The 12,831-nt window shown below is 37.6% G+C and overlaps 1 protein-coding gene across 2 annotated transcripts in view; it reads right to left on the reverse strand.

Annotated features, from left to right (window-relative positions):
• Window positions 1-12,831, reverse strand: part of LOC311085327 (guanylyl cyclase-activating protein 1-like) — an 84,490-nt gene that overhangs the window by 5,928 nt on the left and 65,731 nt on the right. The window contains exon 1 of one of the 2 annotated variants that reach the window (XM_084117804.1): window positions 5,963-6,316. The exons of the other annotated variant lie outside the window; for it this stretch is intronic. Coding sequence (XP_083973930.1) covers window positions 5,963-6,160 — 198 coding nt within the window. The 5' untranslated portion in view covers window positions 6,161-6,316. Of the gene's footprint in view, window positions 1-5,962; window positions 6,317-12,831 lie in introns of those variants that run through there. 2 annotated transcript variants of the gene reach the window in all.

The raw sequence follows: 12,831 nt of genomic DNA on the forward strand, positions 1-12,831 counted from the left end.
CCTGCTTTGTCAAGTCAAGTCATTTATATAGCGCTTTTAACAATGTAGATTGTTCCAAAGCAGCTTTACATTGATAATAGGAAATTAAAGTAAAGTGTTTTGGCTTTACAGCAGCTCTAGAATAAAGTTATTGTCCAGCTAAAGTTAGTTTGATTGATTCACTTCCGTCACAACGATCATTAGTTATTAAAGGAGAACTCCGATCAATTTTAACATTGAGCTCATTTTTTTTTAAATTTGGAGTGCTGTCAATACAGAGAACAACGACAAAAATCGGTGTTGCCTACACCGTGTTATCCTCTTTTTAAAATTTGCACCCTATTGACTTCAATGGGGCATATTTTAAACCTGCTTTTACCCTCTTAACATCCTTGATGTGTCATTACAAGTGCACAGGTCATGTGAGTGATTCCTTTAGAGTTAACACGAGTGACTCTGACTGCAGTAGATGTGAAAGATATGAATAAAAATGAAGTTAATTCGGCCAGCGCTCATACCTGTATTTACATCCTGTTTTCGGTTGAAGTCCAAAGTAGTCGATTGTCGAGTTCACGCGCATATGTTTAGTTACCTATGATCACACGCGTTCACTCTGAAGGAATCACTCACATTGGCTGGGCACTTGTAATGACACATCAAGGATGTTAAGAGGCTAAAAGCAGGTTTAAAATATGCCCCATTGAAGTCAATAGGGTGCAAATTTTAAAAAGAGGATAACACGGTGTAGGCAACACCGATTTTTGTCGTTGTTCTCTGTACTGACAGCACTGCAAATTTACAAAAAAATGAGCTCAATGTTAAAATTGACCGGAGTTCTCCTTTAACTTAAGGGGCCGCTAACACAACACCGTTTTAACAGAAAAGTTATTACTGCGCAAACTTCAAAAACGCGAACCTTTGAGAACGCTGATGGCGTGCACATGCACATTATGAGTTCAGTCTATAGGTATGTGCGTTTGAATATATGTGCGCAGGCGTGTAGTCCTTCCCTACAAATCAACCCTCAACATACTACTTGTCTGGCCTTAAAATTAATAATACAGAATTTTGATCGTTTCCACGTAGCCACGCGAACCAGAATTATCCAGACAACGCTTTATCTGTAGAGAGGTAAAGGGAGGGGAGGAAAGCCTTAACATGGAAGAGCACTACAGGACTGCGCTGTCAACGCGTCCAGGTGCAGGTCCTTCATCAGATCTGGAGTCTGTGTGTGTGTGTGTGTTTGAGTGTGTCCAGGTGCAGGTCCTTCATCAGATCTGGATACGGCCTGGATCCGGCGGACTGCGGGAAACCTCGGGATAAACAGAGAGACTAATATTAGCGTAGACGCCATTCTTCTTATGATGTAACGAGTACATCAGGATTTATGGGAAGTGTTCCCGGTTCTGGCTGACCTGATCTATGCAGCCTAACACTGAATTATAGAAGTCTATAATGTGTTATGTGAATGCTAGGTCAAAGAGATGTGTCTTTAATCTAGCTTTGAACTAACAGAGTGTGTCTGCTTCCCGGACAATGTTAGGAAGACTTCCAGAGTTTTGGTGCTAAATAGGAGAAGGATCTACCGCCAGCAGTCGATTTTGATATTCTAGGTATTATCAACTGGCTGGAAGTTTGAGATCGCAATAGACGTGAAGGACTATAATGCGTTAAGAGCTCGCTCAAGCACTGCGGAGCTAAACCATTTAGTGCTTTGTAAGTAATCAGCAATATTTAAAAATGTATGTTTAATAGGGAGCCAGTGCAGTGATACCATAAATTATTGTCACTGTTTTTAAAATAACTAAATCGTTTAAACCTATGGTAGGTATAAATTGTACTTTTAAGTAGTCTGATGTTGTTTGTTTATATATCTTGAGGATCTTGTTTAAATGTTCCTTGTTGTTGTTGTGCGTATGCTTGGTGATCGTATTTGTAACTATGCACTGTTAACATGCTGCCATTTTGGCCAGGTCTCTCTTGAAAAAGAGGTTTTAAATCTCAATGAGATCATCTGGTTAAATAAAGGTTAAATAAAAAAAGTGTTGACAGAACTGGGCTAATATGGTCATACTTCCTGGTTCTGGTAAGAACTCGAGCTGCTGCGTTTTGGACCAGCTGGAGTTTGTTTATTAAGCGTGCAGGGCAACCACCCAGTAGAGCATTACAATAATCTAGCCTTGAGGTCATGAACGCATGAACTAATTGTTCCGCATTTGTCAATGAGAGCATATGGCGTAATTTAAATATATTTTTAAGATGCAAAAATGCGTTTTTACAGATACTAGACACGTGACTTTCAAATGAAAGATTGGTATCAAAGAGCACACACACACACACACACACACACCCAGGTTCCTAACCGACGACGAAGACTTAACAGAGCAGCCATCGAGTGTTAGACAGTATTCTAGATTATTACGTGTGGATGTTTTTTATCCAATTCAGATTACATGAGGAAGATTTTTGTCCAATAATTAGAATCTCTGTTGTTGTTTTTTTTGTTGTGATTGGTCATACAGTGAGACCAATGCAGTGGGATTTTCAAATGCATGCCTGGTGCCGCCCCTTGAGCTGGGCGATTTTCATTAGTCGACACCAGACCATTAATCTTTTAGATTTAGGTCTGGATTTCCAGGCTATAGTTTTTGTCAGGGCGTGAAGAAATATAGAGCTGAGTATCATCGGCATAACAGTGAAAACGAATTCCATGTTTCCTAATGATATCTCCTAATGGTAGCATGTAGAGAGTGAACAGCAGCGGTCCTAGTACTGAGCCTTGTGGTACGCCATACTGAACTTGTGATCGATGAGACATCTCTTCATTTACTGCGACTGCACCAAACAACCCCACACAATAATCCTCCTCTTTCTATCAATCAATCCATCTATCCATCCATCCATCCATCCGTTCTACACCACTGCAGTCTGCATGCCTATGTGCTTGATGTTATGCAACTGTGGCCATGGATGTGATTGGAACACCTGAATTCAATGATTTGGAGGGGTGACCCAATACTTTTGGCAATATAGTGGCATGTGCTCAGCTGATATTGCATAATATTATTAGTTTATTTTAGTTTGTTTATTTTAGTCTCCATGAAGCTGATCCACACAGATCCAGCTCACAGAAATAGAGCAGCAGAGATTAGAAAGCTTTGAGTTCAATGTTGTTAAACATGATTACGGCTCGTTTACACCAACTAGAACGATAACTATATTTACCTCCACACAAGCGTTCTATTATAAACACACAACAGTTTTGCCGTCTGTCACTTTAAAGCAGGATGGATTCTGATTGGCTGTCAATGTTTCGTTCTCGTTTGATGTTATCGTTCATCAGTGTCGTCGTTATATCCATAGTGTGGACTTCATTTTCTCATGGAAATAGAACAATTATTAAAACATAGAATCTGTTGATGTCCCGCCCCTTCTCGAACTAAACCCCGCCCCTTCTCGAACTAAACCCCACCCCCTTAAGCAATTATTCTGACTTGCTAGTAATGTTTATTAATATACTAATGTATGATTTTTTTATTTATATTAATTTATAAATTATAATTCTATCATTTTTATTAATGTTCATACAGTGCATTTAAAGGGATAGTTCGCCCAAAAATGAAAATTCTGTCATCATTAACTCACCCTCAAGTTGTTTCAAACCTGTATGAATTTCTTTCTTCTGCTGAACACAAAAGAAGATATTTTGAAAAATTTCGGTAACCAAACAGTTGATGGACCCCATTGACTTCCATAGTAGGGAAAAAAATACTATGGAAGTCAATGGGGTCCATCAACTGTTTGGTTACCGACATTTTTCAAAATATCTTCTTTTGTGTTCAGCAAAAAAAAGAAATGTATACAGGTTTGAAACAACTTGAGGGTGAGTAAATGATGACAGAATTTTCATTTTTGGGCGAACTATCCCTTTAAAATTTGATAGAATTAAATATACTAGTGCAAAATGCCCATGCAATATCAGTTATTGAGTGTGTTTTTAGTAATTGTTGGTTTGGTGTGTTTGAGTGCTCATTGTCATTTGTGCATGGTAGAAAGCACACAGTGAACTCCGAGAAAACACTATGCTTGAGCAAACAGTTTGTGAATAGGCAACTACAAATGATGCCCGTGAAAGAGACTGTGAACGCATTGAATAGGATATGTTTAGTTGGTGAATAGCATAGGCTACTATTGCATAGTAGCGATAACGTTAAGTGCACCAGAATGAAATATAATATTCAGAAGTAAACAGCATAGCTGACTTACAGATTCAGTTAACATCCACAAATGAATAAGCGTGTCGATTCAGGGAGCAGTGCAAAGTGCCCGTGCAAAATCAGTTTTTGTGTGTGTTTTTAGTAATTGTTGGTTTGGTGCCCGTGAAAGAGACTGTGAACGCATTGAATTCAGGGAGCAGGCTAGGTTACTACAAATGATGGCTGTGAATAAACTATAATATTCAGAAGTAAACAGTGTAGCTTATCAGAGTGTTTATTTTTAAACCACAACCTTCTAAGTGCTTCTTTTACTGGTATTTTAACGATATCTTTTGCATTTCTCATCCAAACAATGTCAAACTTGGCACTGCACTTACTAGTCAAGTTTGAAATCCATCGGACTAACGGTTCGAGAGATATGCGAATAACACACACACACACACACACACACAGACAGACGTTCCTGTAATTTATAGATAGATGAATTTAACTTATGGGTTTATTTTGATTGTTTGATATCTTTGATTTCTTTTGCTTTGTGGTGGAAAGGCTCCTTCTGTTCGGGTAGTTTGTGATGAAAGCATCCTCGTGTGTGTGTGTGATATCTTTGTGTAAGCCAAAAATAAATCTTGGGTATTTTTCGTGCTTAGTCGTGCTTTGTCTATTTAATGGTGGGTCATGTAACAACCAGATTAGCGGCTCTGATGGGATTCAGTGAGGATCTCTGACCTGTGCAGTGCTGCTGTTAGCTGACTTTACCGTATTAACGTATCTCATTACCCACAATCCTCAGCTGAAGGGACGTGAGGAAACGCACCTCATTTAACCCTCGCTATATCAGCACTTATGCTGACTTTACACTTACAATTACCTGAAACTCCTGCTATAAATATTAAATAATTCATTACTTTCCTGAAAACAAAACTATGTAACTTACAATGAAATATCAATAACAGTTTAAATATCTGAATAACCAAATATTATTATTGTCATCATGTCATTAATAATAATTGGGTTGTTCCTGGTATTCGGTGTCTTTTTGCCATCATAAAATCATGTAGAAAATCAATTTTGTTTGGTCAAGCTCAGGTAAATAAATTTCATTTATTAAGCAAAATAAGTGAAATGGAGGATCACAAATGTCCACCGTTATAGAGACAAATGAACAACCGTTTCAAATACTTATGGTTGTAGTTTATTGGCTCTGTGTACCTTTAAAAGCATATCAGTTAATAAAATATCAGAAAATATTAAAATTGTGCAAGAATTCAACCTACTTTTTCACGAACGCATAATTTTACTTTTTTCGTTTTCAGATACAAATGCCTAAAAGGTGTTTTTGTTTACTTTTTAAAGTACTGCGATATCAAAACTCCAGTAAATTTTAATTTTCACTTAATTATTTTTATGTATTTTGCTGATTTTATGAAATTATTGTAAAAAAAAAACAAAAAAACAAAAAAAACAATTGCTTAACAGGATGGAAAAAGTGGACAAAATAATAACATCCATATCGCTCACATAACAGTTACATAATTACTTTAGTTTGAACTGGATTTAGGTGGGAAACAATAATTGCAAAAGAACTTTAAATACAAACATGAATTACTTTCACATACATATATAACAGGGTGGATATTCTGAGCTAAAATTATAATTGGTAAAAAATAAATACAAAGTAATAATTTAATATATTAGAAAGAATCCTTTCTAATATCCAACGAACACACAAAAAAACCCCAGTAAATAATAAATGCGTTTCTTACATCGTTCATGTCGAAGGTCTTGAACATGGTCGTGACGTACTCGTTTGAGGACTCTGACAGATTCTTCAGCCCGAAGAACTTCTTGAACTCGTAGAACGCGAGCTGACCGGACGGACACTCGGTCATGAACTTCCGGTACCACTGGTGCGACTCGCACGCGTTCAGATCCTCCAGAGACGAACCGGGCGCGTTCCCCATGATGCCGCTGCGGCTGTACCGGAGGAGGACCGGGAGAGATCGCGCGTTCGGTCCTGGGTTCCCCTCACATACACACACACACACACTGACTGAAAGACGAGTTCAGCGCACGGGACAGGGTGAGTGAGTCTCGACCAATCCCCGCGCGAGAGGCCCGGGATCCCCGCTGACGTCATCTGTCCTATATAGTCAAGTCAAGTCATCTTTGTTTATGGGTGATTCTTCAATTAGGGGAACTTTTATGTCCCCAGGTTATACATTCATGTTAAAAATACTATATTAAAAATAAATAGTTTAGTTATTTCAAATAATATTTATTGCACCACCAAAAAATGTTATACACTAAAATCAGTATGATTTCCATTTTTAAAAATGTTTTCATCACTAATATTTGGCTACTAAGGCCTTGTCCCCAACCCAGACTTTAAAACTTATCTGCTCTGAAAATGTGATAAAATGTTATCAGTTCATTAAAAAATCACAATATACGTTTAAAAAGTAACTTAAAAAGGCACTTGATGCATAATTTGGCTTCATATCTGTGGAATTTGTGAATATTTTTAACAATTTAGTATTGTCCACAACATTACTGTCGTTACCGCGACAGTCTATGATTACAACAAGGATATTTTTGAGGGTAAGACTTGTTTATGCCGTAACCATGGAAATGAAGACTAGCAGGGGAGCGCATGTCAGCCATGAAAGAACAATGATATTTGATGTCTGAAAAAGTAAGTAATTTAATCAATTCCTTCTGATCATGGAGTAGACTTATTCAGCATCATTACCATAAATGCTGTAGCAGCAGTATTTTGATAAATGTATATATATATATATATTCACATGATTTATGTGTATTTAAAGTTCTTTTTGTACTAGCTGTTGAGTGATGTTAGCAAATCCATGACCTAGCATCTTTTTTCCTGAAAAAAATAAAAAATGTCATTACCGCAACACGTCATTACCAACACAAAACTTGTTGTGATGGTAATGACAAGTGATGGTGGTAATGACATGTGCAAAGTCTAAATTCTAAATAAAACCTAATTTTATAACTAGGACAATTCTTTATGAAATTAAATTAGCTTATTTTAATACCATGAGCAAGATCCTAAGCAAAAACATTGGGTCACCACAATACTCCCACATGACACACAATGGCATGGTGGAGCTAATCTTCAGGACACTTTGCTCATTGAGTAACTACACTATGCCTGTCATTTAAACTAGGGCCCAGTATCTCTTTCTCTCCACATCCCATCCATCTCCCTTTATCATCTCTAATTCACATTTTGAATGTTCAAATACATGTTTGAAAGCAAACACATTTCATTATGCATTGTTAGTTTTAACCCAATGCAACTTTTATGAGTTTTTAACCCAAACATATAGTATTTCACCTAATGGTAATAGTCATAGTTATGAAATGTTTATGAAGGATATTTTTATGCTGTTTTATCCCATTGTGACAATTGATTCTCTAGAAAATATTGTATGGTTTCTTCATGATTGAAATAAACATGTTCAAGTTGATGGTTGTGTCATATTTATATATATATCTCCTCACATCTGTCCATTTCTGTCAACAACACTCACCAGAAGTCATTATTTAAGCCTTTAAATTTGCTTTATGTATCAGTGCACTTTTCATTTATGTCATTACCAAAACACTATGCCATTACCAGAACAGTATGTCATTACCGCCACGTTGCTTAATTTACAGCAAACATACCTTTAAAACTGTTTTATGTTCAATCTTGAGGTACTACATGAAAAGCCTAATGAAATACTCATCCACTTATTCAAAGAAAAAACATCTAAAATTAATTTTCCAGAAATTAAACAAAAGTGTGCTTTGATGAACACAGAAAAACACATTTTGATGGTAAGAACAAGAAAATATATGTAATTCGCTGAATGGAAACATTTTGTTTTTTAGACGTATTGTTGAAGGTTAATAATGTTTGCAAGATAAATGAGTTTAAATGATCTCCTTGATACATTCTTTGCATTATGAGACTTTTTGATGTTGTGATGGGAATGACGTTTTGCAGTGCCAACTGGCAAATAGATATAAAATACTCAAATTATATTTAAGCTCAGTCGCGGCCATTATTATATCTTTACATCAAAACATGTAAACATTGTCTTGACATAATTCTAACAAAATTCAACCAAATTTCATTCATCAAAATGTAAGATGGCAAAATAGCCCCCAATTGAAGAATCACCCTTATATAGTGCTTATAACAATGTAGTCCAAAGCAGCTTTACATTGATAATAGGAAATTAAAGTAAAGTGTTTAGGCTTTATAGCAGCTCTAGAATAAAGTTATTGTCCAGCTAAAGTTAGTTTGATTGATTAGTTATTAACTTAAGGGCCGCTAACACGACACCGTTTTAACAGGAATCTCTGCGCAAACTTCAAAAACGCGAACCAGTGAGAACGCTGATCACCTATATATCTATCTATCCACCCCTCCGTTCTATCTATCTATCTATCCGAAGTGAAGACAGTACCCAGATAGCACACGTACATCGCGGAGACGTCTGTGAAAGATCGTAGCATCTTGTAAACATCGCATGAGAACGACCGTTTTTAGTAGTTAATGAGCCGTCTTCTTTACCTCTATAGACCTTCTGTAGCCCCGCCCCTTTTCAGCGCTGCGCTCGTTGTCTTTTGACTTCCGGTCTGTATTTTCACCGCGATTTTGCGCGTTTATGAATGAACGGCTCGTTTTCAAATCTTCCCGGTCGACTGACATTTGTTAAGTCATCTGCTTTAAACATTACAGTCCTCATGATAACTTTCATTAACTTTATATTAAGTAAAACCTCTTCAAAAGCTAATTACTCCTGGACAGTAATGCCATAGAAATATACAGAGCGACCGCAAAACGGAAGTTAAAAGACAATATTCTAAAGATGGCGGCGCCCTCGTTTCTCTGGCGCATAAGGTCTATACGACGTCTATATGATGAATCTTCACCAGTAGAAATTACATGCGGATCGGAGCGGATCAGCAGACGCAGAGTCTATTATCTCTTGTGGCGTCGCATTATGCCACTCGCATCCAGTGTAAACACGGAAATATATATATATATTTTAAATAATAATATGAATACATTGATGGCTCATTGTTCATAGTTGATCAGCATACAATATGACAAGCATTAAAGTCTTACTACATTAATATTTACGAGGGGCACACTTAACTAGCTTTTCTTGCTTTCAGCACAGAATAATAAAATATCAGCATATAAGCATGACACACATGGGTTTATTTAAATAAGTGATTAAATTCGAGCGGATTCTGAGTGTTTTATCGTTCGACAGCTAGAAAAAATCGTTCTGAAAGTGATCCCAACGATATCGTTCCTCATATCATTATAGTTGTGTCGTGAGCGTTTTTTAGATCTTTATCGTTATCTTTATAGTTTTCTTCCTTGGTGTGAACGCCTTTCTTCTCGTTCAGTGTTTTCTTGGTGACGCGTCACCACTAGCGGCGCCAGGATTTTGATTGTAGGTGGGCCTCCAGAAAACTGGATGGGCCAGTTAAAATAAGCCAAAAAAAAAAAAAAGGGGGGGTTCCCCTTCATCTCCGTTTCAGCGCTTTTCTGCGGCACGTAGGACAGCGACTCATAGCCTACCTGAATTTAATGCGTAATACAGGTTTAAAAAAAAAAAAAAAAAAAACCTAAACAGGAATTTTTTAATAAAATTACAATTTAATTGAATGTATTGTTTAATAAAATTATAGGCCTATTATTTTTAGTTTATTAACAGCAGCAACAGCTGTAAAGATGAAGTTGTCGATCGTCATCTCCGTGAACGCGCCTATAGAGAGAAATGCACATCATGGATTGCATAATCAGAGAGTAGGCCTAGCCTTTTTCTTTTCGTTTTAAATTGTTAAAAAGACATTTCAAGCTTTAAGATATATTTCATGTCTGTGAGGCATATGCTGAGTTTCGTTAAGTTAGGATTAGATGCGCTCCAGTGGCGGTTCTAGGGGGGGGGGCCCGGGGGGGCCCGGGGGGGCCAGTGCCCCCGTGTCACCAAGCTTGCCCCCCCCTCTGGCCCCCCTAAATTTGGAATCGTAAAATCACACCAAACAACTGCGCATTTGATCAGTTGCGGCGCCTTCATCTATATACACTGCAGCACGACGTATATTCACATCAAATGTTAACGCAGAGGAACGGGACACTGCAGTTCACAAAAGTTCATTATTTGCATGTGCTTTAAAGCCTTGCCGGTTAAACATGTCATTCGCTGCTGATGCGCTGTTCAAATATGCGCTTTACTGAGCGCGTACACTCGACGCGCACATGCACTAAAAGCCTGTTAGGCTACTTAGGCCGTGGGCCAAGTCTGTTTTTCTCCTTTAGTTTTCGATTTGATAGATCTCCTCCAGGGAACTGGTTAATTTTTTATAATTGGCTATATAAATTGTTGTTGAGCACATTACTGCTTGTTTCCAACGTCAATTGTTGCACATTAAAAATATAACGTAGATATAATCTTGCTAGCTAACCACAAAATGTTAGCCGGAGTAAGAACCAATCAAAGCTCGTGTTGTTACCTTGTCAACTTGAGTTGGCCAATCGCGTCATTATTTGATCCGGTGCCCGAAGACCCGGATGTGAACTGAAGTCGCGGGCGCGGCGGCCAGTGATGGCCAGTTCTCCGTTGGACGTAACTTCTCCGTTTTTTGGCTACAGTGTATGGCTGCACGGTAGGTAACTGATTAGCACTAGCATTATCCGAAACATTGTAAAAAGTCTGAATGTATGGGTCTTGGCATATGTACGCCGTCAAAATAGCTACCGCTATCAGTATTTGTACAACTAATGTAAGCAAAGTACGTTACCGAATGCTACACACGTGGGTAATGTTAAGCTATTTGTCGTTTTAAATGTAAGTTAGTATAACGTTACGACAAGTTGGCTAGCGTTAGCATCTTAAGTAACTTAGTATGGTAGGATCAGCTTTTTGTGTCTTGTGTTTTTAGTGTCAGTTATGTATTGATTCTTTCTGCATATGAGGCATCCAACTGGTAGGAGATGGAAAGCTCTTTTGGGAGGCTTGGGCCATCCGATGCAGAACGCAAAACCCGAACCTTGGATGCAGTGTCATCACTGACTTCCTCTGGCAGCAGTTGGGCTTTATCTACATTGTTATGGGACACCAGGTAGGGGACAGAACAAAGGGGACAAATAATGTGTTTATCAGAGTTTGTTTCTTTTAATCTAGTAATCTCACTGTTTAGATATGGAAGAAAACCATGTAATGTCTCTGTTTCAAATAAAACATTCCTAAAAAACAAAACAATGACTTTTGTTTTCAATTCATTGTCAACCTAATGTTATTCACTGTAATCTTATACAAAGTGTTCAAAAATATACATTAATTAAAATCACATTGTGTAATTAAGATTCACTGGTATTGTGAGGTTTATTTACCATACATTGATTTTTAAACTAACTACAATACACACATACATAGCCTACATGATGCACCAATACACAATTATCTTAATAGAGAATTAGTAGAATTGATGCATTTGATTAGGGATGTCCCGATACCACTTTTTCACTTCCGATACCGATGCCGCAGCTTTGGCTATTTGCCGATACCAATATAAATCCGATATTTTTATTTTATTCTTGAACTAATACTACTAATAATAAAATATATGGAAGCACTTTGCTCAATTAGCCACATAAAAACATCTCACTCAAATGGAGAACAAATACTTCTCCAGTATACAGACCCTTTCCAAAAATTAGAATATCATGGAAAAGTTTATTTATTTCCATAATTCCATTCAAAACTTTAAACTTCCATAGATTATAGATTCAGGGCCCACAACTTAAACGATTTCAAGTATTTAGTTGTTTATTTGTACATAATTTGGGCTTCCAGCTCATAAAACCCACGAAAACAGGATTTCAAAAAATTTGAATATTACATTAAATCACACAGTAATTACACAGTGATACCATGGTCACTGAACCAGGTTTTGGTTCTTTTGGCAGTGTGGGCAGGTGCAAATCCTGCTGGAAATGAAGGAAGCATCTCCATAAAGCTTGTCTGCTGAAGGAAGCATGAAGTGCTCTGGAAATGTCCTGGTAGACGGCTGCGTTGAGTGGACAGCACAGTGGACCAACACCAGCCGATGACACGGCTCCCCAAACCAACACAGACTGTGGAAACTTCACACTGGACTTCAAGCATCTTGGATTGTGTGCCTCTCCATTCTTCCTCCAGACTCTGGGACCTTGGTTTCCAAATGAGATGCAAAATTTGCTCTCATCAGAAAAGAGGACTTTGGTCCACTGTGCTTTATTAAATCCAGAGTCAACGCAGCCGTCTACCAGGACATTTCCAGAGCACTTCATGCTTCCTTCATTTTCCAGCAGGATTTGCACCTGCCCACACTGCCAGAAGAACCAAAACCTGGTTCAATGACCATGGTATCACTGTGTAATTACTGTGTGATTTCATGAGGTTTTATGAGCTGGAAGCCCAAATTATGTACAAATAAACAACTAAATACTTGAAATCGTTTAAGTTGTGGGCCCTGAATCTATAATCTATGGAAGTTAAATGTTTTGAATGGAATTATGGAAATAAATAAACTTTTCCATGATATTCTAATTTTTTGG

The sequence above is a fragment of the Abramis brama genome, assembly GCF_963993115.1.
Source record: "Abramis brama genome assembly, chromosome: 6".
Lineage (NCBI taxonomy): Eukaryota > Metazoa > Chordata > Actinopteri > Cypriniformes > Leuciscidae > Abramis > Abramis brama.